The sequence below is a fragment of the Cebus imitator genome, unplaced genomic scaffold (genome assembly GCF_001604975.1).
Source record: "Cebus imitator isolate Cc_AM_T3 unplaced genomic scaffold, Cebus_imitator-1.0 Scaffold46, whole genome shotgun sequence".
In the NCBI taxonomy this organism is placed as follows: Eukaryota; Metazoa; Chordata; class Mammalia; order Primates; family Cebidae; genus Cebus; species Cebus imitator.
The window spans coordinates 402,844-417,972 of NW_016107361.1; the positions used below are offsets into that span (position 1 = coordinate 402,844).

Sequence of the window (15,129 nt, forward strand, 5' to 3'; positions counted from 1 at the left end):
GGTGTAATATGAAAAACCATATTGCAAGAGGGCTCATGAGACCATTGACCTAATGTGTAGATGTCAGACAAAACCCAAATCATATTAAAATTACATTCTTAATTTTTCTTTCACTTACAGTATGCGTAAAAGAGAAATATTAAGCAGGAATTGAGGGTTGTAACCTGATGATGTATTTACAAAATTTCTTCTGATGAAGAATAACTTGAACATTAAGGAAAAGCATTCATGTTAATACACAAATACCGATTCAAATGTCCGAAAGGAAAAAGGAGTCCCTTCCTCATCTCACTACAGAGTTGATAAAAGTGAAATTTGAGAGAGTGTATTCATGAACCCTTTCTCCCACTGCCCCCAGTGCTGATGCAGGGGGATAAAAAAGGAAATAATTTGAATGCTTCAGAAATGTCATAGAATGTTCTACCTTTCCACCAGATGGTAAGCTCTTTACAGCAAAGATTTTTATCTTAGCTTTGAATTAATATTTCTAGTATTTCTTGTAGTATCTATTACTTGGTGAGTTCTCAAAATCTGTTGGAGGGCAGGCAAGCAGAAAGGATGGGAAGACAGGAGAAAGGAAGGAAAGAGGAAAAAGTATAGGTAGAGAGTAAGCTTTTTTTTTTTTTCTTGGAGCACAGGAACCAATCTGAGGTTCACAAGGAGGTGAACAGAGGCTGTCAAGAGGCTGTATATGAACCATCAGCTACCATCATGCTTCAAAGGGCAAAAGGAAGATGGTTACCAGACCTACATTTTCAAAGTTTTTTAGTGACATGATCACAATTAAATGACTAGTTTTTGTCTCATGAATGTTGGTTTTTATTGAGAAAAAAATCTAACATGGAGACAGATTAAAAGCCAGTAATGGGAACAGTCTAGTATATATTTTTGTAAAATGCACTTCCCTTTATATGGTCCATTTATGTGGATGCTATTATGATTGATTTTGGCTCCACAGCAGAGGATCTGAGATCCTCAGCATCATTTCAGCAAAATTGTTATGGTAATAATATGAAAGCCTTTTAATCTTGCTGATTAATATAGAGCTTGGCTAACCTAATTAAGTGATTCTGCCAGAAACTGGGTTTAGGTCTGTTAATATGGCATAATAAATTTCAAATGAAGCTTCCTTTGACTGTGTTACCCCAGAACTGTAGGTTTTTTTAAAATATTTTGGGTACATTTAGGTGTATATATTTACGGGGTACATGAAATACTTTGATACAGGCATGTAGTACATAATAATCACATCATGGTAAAGGGGGTATGTGTCCCCTCAAGCATTTATCCTTTGTGTTACAAACAATCCAATTATACTTTTTTCAATTATTTTAAATGCACAATTAAATTTTTGACTGAAGTCCCCTGTTGTGCTAGCAAATAGTAGGTCTTATTCATTCTTTCTATTTTATTGCACACATTAACCATTCCCACTTCCCCTCTACTTCCCCCAGTACCCTTTCCAGCTCTGGTAACCATCCTTACTCTCTATCTCCATTAGTTCAATTGTTTTCACTTTTAGCTCCTACAAATAAGTGAGAACACGTAGAATTTGTCTCTCTGTTCCTGGCTTATTTCACTTAACATAATGACTTCCAGTTCCATCCATGTTGTTGCAAATAACAAGATCTTTCTTTTTATGGCTGAGTAGTACTGCATTGTATATACATACCACGTTCTCTTCATCCATTCATCTATTGATAAACACGTAAGTTGCATGTAAATCTTAATTATTGTGAATAGTGCTGCAATAAACATGGGAGTGCAGATATCCTTTCAATATACTGATTTCCTTTCGATATACTGATTTCCTTTCGATATACTGATTTCCTTTCTTTTGGCTATATACCCATCAGTGAGACTGCAGGATCCTATGGTTGCTCTATTTTTAGGTTTTTGAAAAATTTCCAAACTGTTCTCCATGGTGGTTGTACAAATTTATATTCCCACCGACAGTGTATGAGGGTTTTCTTTTCTCCACATCCTCACTACTGTTTATTATTGCCTGTCTTTTGGATAAAATCCACTTTAACTGGGGTGAGATGATATCTCATTATAGTTTTGTTTTGCATTGCTCTGATGATCAATGATGTTGACCACCTTTTCATGTGCCTATTTATGTTTTCTTTTAAGAAATCTGTATTCATATTGTTTGCCCATTTTAAAATCAGATTATTAGATTTTTTCTGTAGAGTTGTTTGAGCTCCTTATATATTCTGTTTATTATTCCCTTGCCAAATGGGTAGTTTGCAAATATTTTCTCCCATTCTGTGGGCTGTCTCTTCACTTTGTTGATTGTTTCCTTTGCTGTGCAGAAACTCTTTAACTTGATATAATCTCATTTGTCCGTTTTTGCTTTGGTTGCCTGTGTTTTGGGGATATTACTCAAGAAATTTTTGCACAGACCAATGCCCTGCAGAGTTTCCTCAATGTTTTCTTGTGATAGTTTCATAGTTTGAAACCTTAGATCTAAGTCTTTAATTCATTTTTGTTTTTGTATAGGTGAGAGATAGACGTCTAGTTTTATTCTTCTGAATAAGATATCAGTTTTCCCAGCACAATTTATTAAAGAGACTCTCTTCCTGAATGTATGTTCTTGACATCGTTGTCAACAATGAGTTCACCGTAAGTGTGTGGACTTGTTTCTGGGTTCTCTATTCTATTCCACCAGCCTATATGACTGTTTTTATGCCAGTAGCATGCTGTTTGGTTACTTAGTTCTGTGGTATAATTTAAAGTCAACTATTGTGATTTCTCCCGTTTTGCTCTCTTTGCTTCTTAGGATAGCTCTCGCTGTTTGGGTCTTTAGTGGTTTCACATAAATTTTAGGATTTTTTTTCTATTTCTATGAAGACTGTCATTGCTATTTAGATAGGGATTGCATTGAATCTGTAGATTGCTTTGGCTAGTATGGACATTTTAACAATATTGATTCTTCCAATCCGTGAACATGGATTATCTTTCCATTTTGGGGTGGTTCTTTTCAATTTCTTTCATCAGTGTTTTACAGTTTTCATTATAGATATCTTTTACTTCTTCAGTTAAATTTATTTTTAGATATTTAATTTTATTTGTGACTATTGTACTTGGAATTACTTTTTTTTTTAATTGCATTTTAGGTTTTGGAGTACATGTGAAGAACATGCAAGATTGTTGCATAGGTACACACGTGGCAGTGTGATTTGCTGCCTTCCTCCCCATCACCTATATCTGGCATTTCTCCCCATGCTATCTCTCCCCAACTCCCCACCCCCCCCACTGTCCCTCCCCTATTTCCCCCCAACAGACCCCAGTGTGTGATGTTCCCCTACCTGTGTCCATGTGTTCTCATTGTTCAACACCCGCCTATGAGTGAGAACATGCCATGTTTGATTTTCTGTTCTTGTGTCAGTTTACTGAGAATGATGGTTTCCAGGTTCATCCATGTCCCTACAAAGGACACAAACTCATCGTTTTTGATGGCTGCATAATATTCCATGGTGTATATGTGCCACATTTTCCCTGTCCAGTCTATCATCAATGGGCATTTGGGTTGGTTCCAGGTCTCTGCTATTGTAAACAGTGCTGCCATGAACATTCGTGTGCATATGTCCTTATAGTAGAATGATTTATAATCCTTTGAATATATACCCAGTAATAGATTTGCTGGGTCATATGAAATTTCTATTTCTAGGTCCTTGAGGAATCGCCACATTGTCTTCCAAAATGGTTGAACTAATCTACACTCCCACCAACAGTGTAAAAGTGTTCCTATTTCTCCACATCCTCTACAGCATCTGTTGTCTCTAGATTTTTTAATGATCGCCATTCTAACTGGTGTGAGATGGTATCTCAATGTAGTTTTGATTTGTGTTTCTCTGATGACCAGTGATGATGAGCATTTTTTCATATGTTTGTTGGCCTCATGTATGTCTTCTTTTGTAAAGTGTCTGTTCATATCCTTCGCCCACTTTTGAATGGGCTTGTTAGTTTTTTTCTTGTAAATCTGTTTTAGTTCTTTGTAAATTCTGGATATCAGCCCTTTGTCAGATGGGTAGACTGCAAAAATTTTTTCCCATTCTGTTGGTTGCTGATTCACTCTAATGACTGTTTCTTTTGCCGTGCAGAAGCTCTGGAGTTTGATTAGGTCCCATTTCTCTCTTATGGCTTTTGTTGCCAATGCTTTTGGTGTTTTGGTCATGAAGTCCTTGCCTATGCCTATGTCCTCAATGGTTTTACCTAGATTTTCTTCTAGGGTTTTTATGGTGTTAGGTCTTATGTTTAAGTCTTTAATCCGTCTGGAGTTAATTTTAGTGTAAGGTGTCAGGAATGGGTCCAGTTTCTGCTTTCTGCACATGGCTAGCCAGTTTTCCCAACGCCATTTATTAAACAGGGAATCCTTTCCCCGTTGCTTGTTTTTGTCAGGTTTGTCAAAGATCCAATGGTTGTAGATATGTTGTGTTACCTTCAAGGCCTCTGTTCTGTTCCATTGGTCTATATCTCTGTTTTGGTGCCAGTACCATGCTGTTTTGATTACTGTAGCCTTGTAGTATAGTTTGAAGTCCGGTAGTGTGATGCCTCCCGCTTTGTTCTTTTTGCTTAAAATTGACTTGGCTATGTGGGCTCTCTTTTGGTTCCGTATGAAGTTTAAGGTGGTTTTTTCCAGTTTTGTGAAGAAGGTCATTGGTAGCTTGATAGGGATGGTGTTGAATCTGTAAATTACTTTGGGCAGTATGACCATTTTCACGATATTGATTCTTCCTAACCATGAACATGGAATGTTATTCCATCTGTTTGTGTCCTCTCTTATTTCATTGAGCAGTGGCTTGTCGTTCTCCTTGAAGAGGTCCTTTATGTTCCTTGTTAATTGTATTCCTAGGTATTTTATTCTCTTTGTAGCAATTGTGAATGGCAGTTTGTTCTTGATGTGGCTCTCTTTAAGTCTGTTATTGGTGTATAGGAATGCATGTGATTTTTGCACATTGATTTTGTATCCTGAGACTTTGCTGAAGTTGCTTATCAGTTTCAGGAGATTTTGGGCTGAGACGATGGGGTCTTGTAGATATACAATCACGTTGTCTGCAAATAGAGACAATTTGACTTCCTCCTTTCCTATTTGAATACCCTTTATTTCTTTTTCTTGCCTGATTGCTCTCGCTAGAACTTCCAGTACTATATTGAATAGGAGTGGTGAGAGAGGGCATCCTTGTCTAGTGCCAGATTTCAAAGGGAATGCTTCCAGGTTTTGCCCATTCAGTATGAATATCAACAGTATGATACTGGCTGTTGGTTTGTCATAAATAGCTTTTATTATGTTAAGATACGTTCCGTCAATACCTAGTTTATTGAAGGTTTTTAGCATAAAGGGCTGTTGAATTTTGTCAAAGGCCTTCTCTGCATGAATTGAGATAATCATGTGGTTTTTGTCTTTGGTTCTGTTTATGTGGTGAATTATGTTTATAGACTTGTGTATGTTGAACCAGCCTTGCATCCCTGGGATGAATCCTACTTGATCATGGTGGATAAGCTTTTTGATGTGCTGTTGCAATCGGTTTGCCTGTATTTTATTGAAGATTTTTGCATCTATGTTCATCATGGGTATTGGCCTGAAGTTTTATTTTCTTGCTGAGTCTCTGCCCAGTTTTGGTATCAGTATGATGTTGGTCTCATAAAATGATTTGGGAAGGATCCCCTCTTTTTGGATTATTTGGAATAGTTTCAGAAGGAATGGTACCAGCTTCTCTTCGTATGTCTAGTATTACTTTTTAATTTTTTTTTTCAGATTGTTCACTATTGGCATATAGAAATGCTACTAATTTTTGTATGTTGATTTTGTATTCTGAAACTTTACTGAATTTGTCTATCAGTTCTAATAGCATTTTGGTGGAGTGTTTAGGTTTTTCCAAATATAAGAACATATCTTAGGCAAACAAGGATAATTTGACTACTTCTTCTCCAGTTGGGATGCCTTTTATATCTTTCTCTTGTTTGATTGCTGTAGCTAGGACTTCCAATACTATGTTGAATAACAGTGGTGACACTAGGCATCCTTTTCATGTTCCAGATTTTTGAGAAAAGACTTTCAGTTTTTCCCTATTCAGTATGATACTAGCTGTGAGTCTGCCATATTAAGCTTTTATTGTGTTTAGGTATGCCCCTTCTATACTAAGTTTTTTGAGGATTTTTACCATGAAGGGATATTGAATTTTACCAAATACTTTCTCAGCATCAGTTGAAGTGATCATGTGGTTTTTGTCCTTCATTCAGTTGATATGACGTATCACATTGATTGATTGTATATGTTGAACCATCCTTGCATCCCTAGGATAAATCCCACTTCATCATGATGAGTAAACTTTTTAATGTGTTGATTAATTCAACTTGCTAGTATTTTATTGAGGATTTTTGCATCAATGTTCATCAGGGATATTGGCCTGTAGGTTTTTTTGATGTGGCTTTTTCTGTTTTTGGTATCAGGGTAATACTGACCTCATAGAATGAGTATGAAAGTGTTCCGTACTTGTCTATTTTTTTGAACACTGTGAGTAGGATTGGTGTTAGTTCTTTAAATGTTTGGTAGAATTCAGCAGTGAAGCCATTGGGTCACAGCAGTTTTTACTGGAAGACTTTCAGTATAGCTTCAATCTCATTATTTTGTAATGGTCTATTCAAGCTTTGGATTGCTTCATGGTTCAATCTTGATAAGTTGTATGTGTCTAAGAATTTATCCATTTCCTCTAGGTTTTCCAAGTTGTTGGCATAGTTGCTTATAGTAGCCACCTAATGATCCTTTGAATTTCTGCAGTATCAGTTGTAATGTTTCATTTTTCAAGTCTGATTTCATTTATTTGAGTCTTCTCTTTTTTATTCTTAGTCTGGCTAAAGGTTTGTCAATTTTATTTATCTTTTCAAAAAACCAACTATTTGTTTCATTGATCTTTTGTATTGTTTTATTTGTTTCAATTTTATTTATTTCTGCTCTGATCTTTATTGTTATTTTTTCCTACTAATTTTGGATTTGATTAGTTCTTGCTTTTCTGGTTCTTTGAGATGCACCATTAGGTTCTTTATTCATTTCTCTGCTTTTTGTTGTAGGCATTGGTAGGTATGAACTTCTCTCAGCACTGCTTTCACTGTATCCCATAGGTTTCGGAATGTTGTGTTTCCACTATCATTTGTTTCAAGAAATTTCTCCATTTCTTTCTTATTTTATTCATTGACCCACTAGTCATTCAGGAGCATATTATTTAATTTCCATGTGTTTGTATGATTTTCAAAATTCCTCTTGTTACTGATTTCCAGTTTTAGTCTATTGTGGTCAGAAAAGATGCTTGATATTATTTAAATTTTTTGAATGTTTTAATACTTTTGCTTTGTGACCTAAAATATATTCTATCCTTGAGAATGACCCATGTGCTGAGGAAAAGAATGTGTATCCTACAGATATTGAAGAAATATTCTGTAAATATCTATTAGGTCCATTTGTTCTATTACACAGATTAAGTCCAATGTTTCTTTGCTGATTTTCTACTGGGAAGATCTGTCCAACACTGAAAATGGAGTGTTAAAGTCTCCAGTTATTAGGGCATTTAGATCTTTCTCTCTATCTTTAGCTCTAATAATATTTACTTTATATATCTGGGTGCTTCATTGTTGGGTGCATAATTACAATTGTTACATCTTCTTGCTGAATTAACCCCATTTTCATTATATAATGACCTTATTTGTCTCTTTTTCTAGTTTGTTTCTTGAAATCTATTTTGCCTGATACAAGTATAGTTACTATTTGGTTTCCATTGGCATAGAATATCTTTTTTCATCCCTTTATTTTCAGTCTATGTGTATCTTTATAGGTAAAGCATGTTTCTTATAGGCAACAGGTCATTTGGTCTTGATTTTTTTATCCATTCAGGCACTCTGTCTTTTGATTGGAGGATTTAGCCCATTTACATTTAATGTTATGATTGGTGAGTAAGGACTTACTCTTACCATTTTGTTATTTGTTTTCTGATTGTTTTGTGGTCTTCTTTTCCTATTTTGCTTCCTTTCTGTCTTCTTCTTGGTGAAGGTTATTTGCTTTGGTGGTGTGGTTTAATTTCTTGCTTTTTATTTTTTATGTATTCAGTGTATGTTTTTTGATTTGAAGTTATTGCAAGGTTTGCAAGTAATATCTTATAACCCATTATTTTAAACTGATGACAACACTAATTGCATAAACAACAAAAAGAAACACACAAAAAGAAAACTAATAAAAACTCTATACTTTAACATCTTCCCTATTTTTTTAACTTTTTGTTCTTTCTCTTTATGTCTCATTGTACTCTCTATGTCTTAAATATTTGTTGTAGTCATTGTTTTTTATTGGTTCATCATTTAGTCTTTCTACTTATAAGAGTAGTTTACATGCCACAGTTACTGTATTACAATATTCCGTCTTTTTCTGTGTGCTTACTATTACCACTTAGTTTTATACCTTCAGATGAGTTCTTCTTGCTCATTAATATCCTTTCCTTTCGGATTAAAGAACATCCTTTAGCATTTCTTATAAGTCAGGTCTGATGTTGATGAAATTCCTCAGATGCTGTTTGTCTATGAAGGTCTTTATTTTTCCCTCATGTTTGAAGGATATTTTCACCAGATATACTATTTTAGTGTAAAAGGTTTTTTCTTTTCTTTAGCACTTTAAATATGTCATGCCCCTCTCTCCTGGCCTATGAGGTTTACAGTGAGCAGTCTGCTTCCAGACGTATTAGAACTCCATTGTATATTATTTGTTTCTTTTCTCTTCTGCTTTTATGAGCCTTTCTTTATCCTTGACCTTTGGGAGTTTGATTATTAGATACCTTGAGGTGGTCTTCTTTGGGTTAAATCTGTTTGGTGTTCTATAACCTTCTTATACTTGACTGTTGATAACTTTCTCTAGATTTGAGAGGTATTCTGAAAATATCCCTTTCAGTAAACTTTTTGGGTTTTTTGGGTTCGTTTGTTTGTTTGTTTGTTTGAGGCAGAGTTTCACTCTTGTTGCTCAGGCTGTAGTACAATGGCATGATCTCAGCTCACTGCAACCTCCACCTCCCGGTTCAAGCAATTCTTCTGCCTCACCTCCTGAGTAGCTAGGATTACAGGTGTCTGCCATCATGCCTGGCTAATTTTTTTTTTTTTTTTTTGTATTTTTAGTAGAGATGGAGTTTCACCGTGTTGGCCAGAACTGGGTCTTTTCCTTCAAGGCAGGTTCCTTTTCTGGCCCAGGGTATGTCTAGAAATGTCTGGAAGCTAGAGCTTAGAATGGGGGCCTCAGGTCTCTGCCTGGTACCCTGTCCTGTTATGGCTGAGCTGTTTTCCAAGATGCAAAACTTAATCCTCTTTACATTTCTCTCTCCTCTCCTCAAGCAGAAGGAAGGTGTCACTTTATTTGCTGCAAGCTGTGCTGCCTGGGGTTATTGAGATGGTGATGCAAGCCCTCCTTTAGCCACTCCCACTGATGTCTCACTAGGTCACATGCTGCCCTAGTCCACTGGCTCTAAGCCCAGTCCAGCACTAGGATTTGCCTAGGAATAATTGCAGTCTTTGTGTCCTAGACTGCCTTTCAGGTTTATCTAGAACCGCCCCCCACCCAGAGCACTTTAGCCCACTGTGGCAAGGCTTGCTGAGAAACTCAAGTTCCGACTGCTGGGATGGGCAATTCCCCTTTGGCTAGGGCTGATCCAAATGCCCCCTCCATGGGTAGGCAGTGGCTGAGCCCAGCACAGGTTGGCTCTCTGCTGTCACAGGGCAGCACTGAGTTCAATGCCAGGTCACCCATTAGCTGTGCTTTGCCTCTCCCATAAGCACAAATTCTCCACAGTACATAACTGCTGCTGGAAGGTAGGTGAGGAGTGGTGTTGGCGATTCAAGACTGCCTTTCCTACCCTCTTCAGTGCCTCTTTCAGCGAGGGGAAGTTAAAACCAGGAACTGTGACTGATTACCTGATTGTCAGTTCTGATGATGGTGCTATTTTATGTGTGGATAGTTGTTAAAATTTGGTGTTTCTGTAGAGGGGAATGATCGGTGGAAGCTTCTATTCAGGCTTCTATTCATCTTGCTCCACCTCAGAACTATTGTGTTTTCTTATTTGAGAATGAGGCTTCATGTTTGCATAAAGAAAAAGTTTATGTGTATAATTTATATTGATTTTAAAAAGTAACTTCCATGTTGTATTTCCAGGTTAAAAAGTGAAACTCTGGAGTACTACAACCATGGATAGCTCAGCAATCCATTCAATAAATGTTCATTAAATGCTATATGTCACAAGCCCTCTGTATGATGCTGAGAGTATTGTGGTGAACATATGAGGCAAGGCCGAGCACCATGTCTTACCTATGAGATACAAATCAGTCCATGACTTGATCCAATGTGAGGGCTCCACTTTTCAGCTGTGGCCTCCATAGTCTTCTTGCCACATGTTGCTGGAGCCAGAACAGGGACCCTGAAGCATTTAGGCAGATAACAGACAATGTTCAGAGGAACAGGGGGAGGGAGGGCAGGCATTTACCAGTCTATGTTAAGGAAAGCAAAACCTCCCTTGCAATACAATCAATAGACTTTAACATTAAAATAAACTTGGAGCAATTGCAAACATAGTGACAGAATTGACTGCTTTGATAAAAGCAGTTGATGCGTCCCAGCTATAAAGGCACCGTATAAAAAGAATGTTGGGTTAGACCGACTGGAGAGGACCAGCAGAGCCAGAACAGTAGGAAACCATCTGAAGACAGGTTTCCTATTCACAATGATTAAATTCATCAATACCTGATAAGGGGAGACTGGACATTCATGTTGGAACTCACTGTACACAAACTGCAGTTTGCTGTATGTAATTATTCTCAAGTAAATTATAGAGTAATCTATATATGTTCTCATGTCATAGTACAAACTGGATCATTTTGTGTCCCTTTTTTGTCATTAAAAGCCATGTATTAAAGACCCTCCAGAATGAGATCTTTGCAGGCAGGGACTACAATTTATCATGTTTACTGCTATATCCACAGGACCCAGTACACGTCCTGTGCATAGGCCATTGTCTGTTTTCTGGCTGCCCAGGCCTTTTGAGCACCCTTTCCTGTTTAGGAAATGTCTCACCTTATAAATACTACCTCTCTAAAGTAAAACCAGAAAACACATTTACCCAGCTTTCCTTGTAGTTAGAGGCATGCTACCTAGGCTTCACCAACCGGATGCACCCACAAGAAACTTCCATTCAGAGTGAACAACACAACACAAGGAAGCAGGTGTTACTTCAAATCCATTTTTTTCTGGAAAGAGTAACAACTGAAACATCAGGCTTTCTCCTCCAGGACGCTTTCCCTGAACATTCCCCTTCATCTCCAGGTAGACTGAGCTAGATATCCCCCCTTTAGTTCTACTTTTTCATTGCACTTTCCCATTTGTATTATAAATATTAGCATCTTTTATTACCTTCTAATCGTCTGTAATAGTTAAGATGATACTAGCTGCTCTAACAACAAACCAAAAATATACGGTGAATCAAACACAATAGAAGTACCTTAAATAACTAAAAGGAGATCTACCATTTGATCTAGCAATCCCACTCTTGGATATCTACCCAGAGGGAAATAAGTCAATAAATGAAAAAGATACTTGCACATGCATGTTTATAGCAGTACAATTTGCAATTGTGAAAATATGGAACCAGCCCAAATGCTCATCAATCAATGAGTGGATAAAAAAAATGTGGTATATATACACCATGGAATACTAGTCAGCCATAAAAAGGAACAAAATAATGGCTTTCATAGCAACCTGGATGGAATTGGAAACCATTATTCTAAGTGAAATAACTCAGGACTAAAAAAAACCAAACATCGTATGTTCTCACTTATAAGTGGAAGCTAAGCTATGGGGACGCAAAGGCATAAGAGTGACACAGTGGACTTTGGGGACTCAGGGGAAAGGCTGGGTGGGGGGTGAGGGATAAAAGACTACACATTGAGCACAGCGTACACTGCTTAGGTGATGAGCGCACCAAAATCTTAGAAATCACCACTAAAGCTGGGTGCGGTGGCTCACGCCTGTAATGCTAGCACTTTGGGAGGCCAAGGCAGGCAGATCACAAGGTTAAGAGATCAAGACCATCCTGACCAACTTGGTGAAACCGCATCTCTACTAAAAAAAAATTATAAAATTAGCTGGGAGTGGTGGCATACGCCTGTAGTTCCAGCTACTTGGGGGGCTGACGCAGGAGAATTGCTGGAACCAGTGTGGCAGAGGATGCAGTTAGACGAGATCATGCCACTGCACTCCAGCCTGGCAACAGAGCGAGACCCCAGCCCAAAAAAATAAAGAAAAGAAAAGAAATCACCACTAAAGAACTTTTTCATGTAACCGAACACCACCTGTTCCCAAAAAAACAATGAAATAAAAAATATGTTAAAAAAGTTTCTTTTCTAATCATATGAGGTCGAAACAGGGTACTTAGGATGAGCAGACAGCTCTTCTGCAAGTGATGATTCTGGGATCCAGGCATCTTCCATCTACCTTGTGGCTCCACCATCTGTACCACGTGGCTAAAGGGTACCATTCTCATCTGAATCAGGCTGGAAGGCAAAGGGCATGGAGAATCACACACTGTGGGGCTTTATAAGCAAGGCCCAGCAGTGATGCTGATAATTTCTGTTCATATTCTATTGCCCAGAACTCAGCTTCATTGCAATCCCTAAATGGAAAATACAATCGAGCTTCCTTCAGGTAAGAATACATCAACATTAGAAAGTCATGATACTGTTGGGCACAGTGGCTCACGCCTGTAATCCCAACATTTTGGGAGACCAAGGTAGGAGGATTGCTTGATCCCAGGAGTTTGAGACCAGCCTGGGCAACATACTGTAGAAATGAGGTCTACAAAATAAAAAAAAATTTTAATGAGGCAGGAGGATCACTTGAGTCCAGGAGGTTGAGGCTGTAATGAGCTGTGATCATGACACTGTACTCCCACCTGGATGACAGAACAAGACCCTGTGTTGAAAGAAAGAAAGAAAGAGAGAGAGAAGAAGAGAGGAAGGAAAGGAAGGAAGGAGGGAAGGAAGGAAGGAAGGAAGGAAGGAAGGAAGGAAGGAAATGAAGGGAAGAAAGAAAAAGAAAGTCATGATAAAGTGCCATATCTTAACTTTCTGTCATTTCTCTTGTTTCTTCCTTTTTGGGAAGGAAGAATGACCAATGCTAAGGCTAATATACTAGCCCTGTGCAAATCACAGATGTGACTGATCTGGATTCCCTTTACTTGGCTCTCCACTGCTTTTATGCTAAGCATTTCTGTTTAGGGGGCACATATTCATTGGATAGTTATTTCTGAATGCTTTGCCTGAAATTGCTTTTATCTCCAGGCTCCCCATGTGTCGGTTTGAAAGGGAAAGTGCTTAGCATGCAGCCTGGGTGCCACATATGTTCCGAGTTGCTGGCACATGGAAGGCTTAGGAGGTTCCAAATCATTGCCTATTGGCCACCCACAGGCTAATGAAGGAAATGTCTTTTCATTTTCTCTGCTTCTCTCGGACTTAGGTGCCTTATCAGCCGCCAGGGAGAGCTGGGAATACGATTCTGGTGCCAGGGACCTCCAGAGCCCAGATGTGCAGAGCCAGTTAGCCCTCCAGAAGCTGCTCGAGTATAGTGGAAGCTCTTTGCATCAGCAAGCTGCTCTCCACAAACAGCTCACGCAGTCCTCGCATGCTGGTAACTCTGTAGGAGGAAGCTACCTAGAGCTCGCCAACACGGTGAGTACTTTTTGGTTCATGGAACACATCTTTCAGCCTGTCTGTATTCCAATACAAATATTTTAATTTTGAGCTCCAGGGGACATATCGGGTATTGTCTTCTTTATTGAGGTAAAGACTGTACCATTTCCAGCATTGTCAGTAATGTTTAGTGCTCCAAAGTTGCCAGCACTTAGGAACTTCACTCTCATCAAGACCAGAGTAGACTCCTAAAAGGTGTTTTAATTAAGGCTGTAACTTGCACACGTTTAATTACTAGAAGAGGCACAACAGCACTTCCATACTAGAATTCTTCTGTGGTTGTAGGCGTTACAAATTCATAGGATATACTTGTTTCTGTTCCCTAATTTGGACTTTACTCATTTGAAAAACAAAAAGGAAAATATTGCATTGAAGTTTTCTTGTTTCTGGTTATACTTTAAGAGTATTTTCTGTTGAAAACTGTGGGACAACTTAGAATGTCATTATGTGTAGTTTACCTTCCTTTTTAATTGCAAGATGAGTCACTACAACAGCAACCTTTGAGCAAAGAGCTATTGTTTTCTAAGTCAGGGCTGCTAAATGAAGGGGGTGGCCGATGGCCTGGCCATTTTGGGTGACGTGCAGACAGTACAAATTGAGATTGCTATCTATCCAGCCACTGTGGAAAAGGTCCAAAAGCCTACCTGGCTTTTTGAAACTAAAGGTCAAATGGTAGACTAAACGTCTCAATAACCTTGACTCGCGCTACTTTACTGTCTGCTTTGATGTAGACCAGTGGTTCTCAAACTCTTTGTGTTTGAGGCACACTTTCTAATTCTGACACTTTTGGTGGGATGTTGGAAGGAACTAGCAATTAAAAATATGGTGACAGTAATTAAAATATAATCATCAGAAAAATTCCAATTAAATGACATTCTACAAAATACATAGCCAAAACTCCTCAAAACTGTTAAGGTTATTAAAAGCAAGGAAAGTCTGAGAAAGAGAAACTGTTTACCTAAGAGAAGCCTAAGAAAAATATGACAACTAAATGTAATGCATACCCTCAACGGAGTCCTGGATCAGAAACAAAGGGGATATTAGATTAAAACACACATGCATGCGTGTGCATGCTCACACACACACACACACACACACACACACCAGGGAGGCCTAAATAAAGTATGGGCTTTAGTTAATAAGTTAATAATAGTGTATCAACATCAGTTCATTAATTGTGACTAGCATACCATAATAATGTAAAATGTTAAAAACAGGGAAAACTATTTGTCAGATATGTGAGAACTCTCTCTCCTATCTCTGCAAATTTTGTCTAAAACTTTTTTTTTTTTTGAGACAGAGTTTCGCTCTTGTTGCCCAGGCTGGAGGGCAGTGGTGCAATCTCGGCTCACTGCAACCTAC

At 38.1% G+C, this 15,129-nt stretch overlaps 1 protein-coding gene across 1 annotated transcript in view; it reads left to right on the forward strand.

Annotated features, from left to right (window-relative positions):
- The window catches only part of MCC (MCC regulator of WNT signaling pathway), a 460,356-nt gene that overhangs the window by 128,521 nt on the left and 316,706 nt on the right, over positions 1–15,129 (forward strand). The window contains exon 3 of the mRNA XM_017527172.2: positions 13,535–13,746. Coding sequence (XP_017382661.1) covers positions 13,535–13,746 — 212 coding nt within the window. The remainder of the gene's footprint in view (positions 1–13,534; positions 13,747–15,129) is intronic.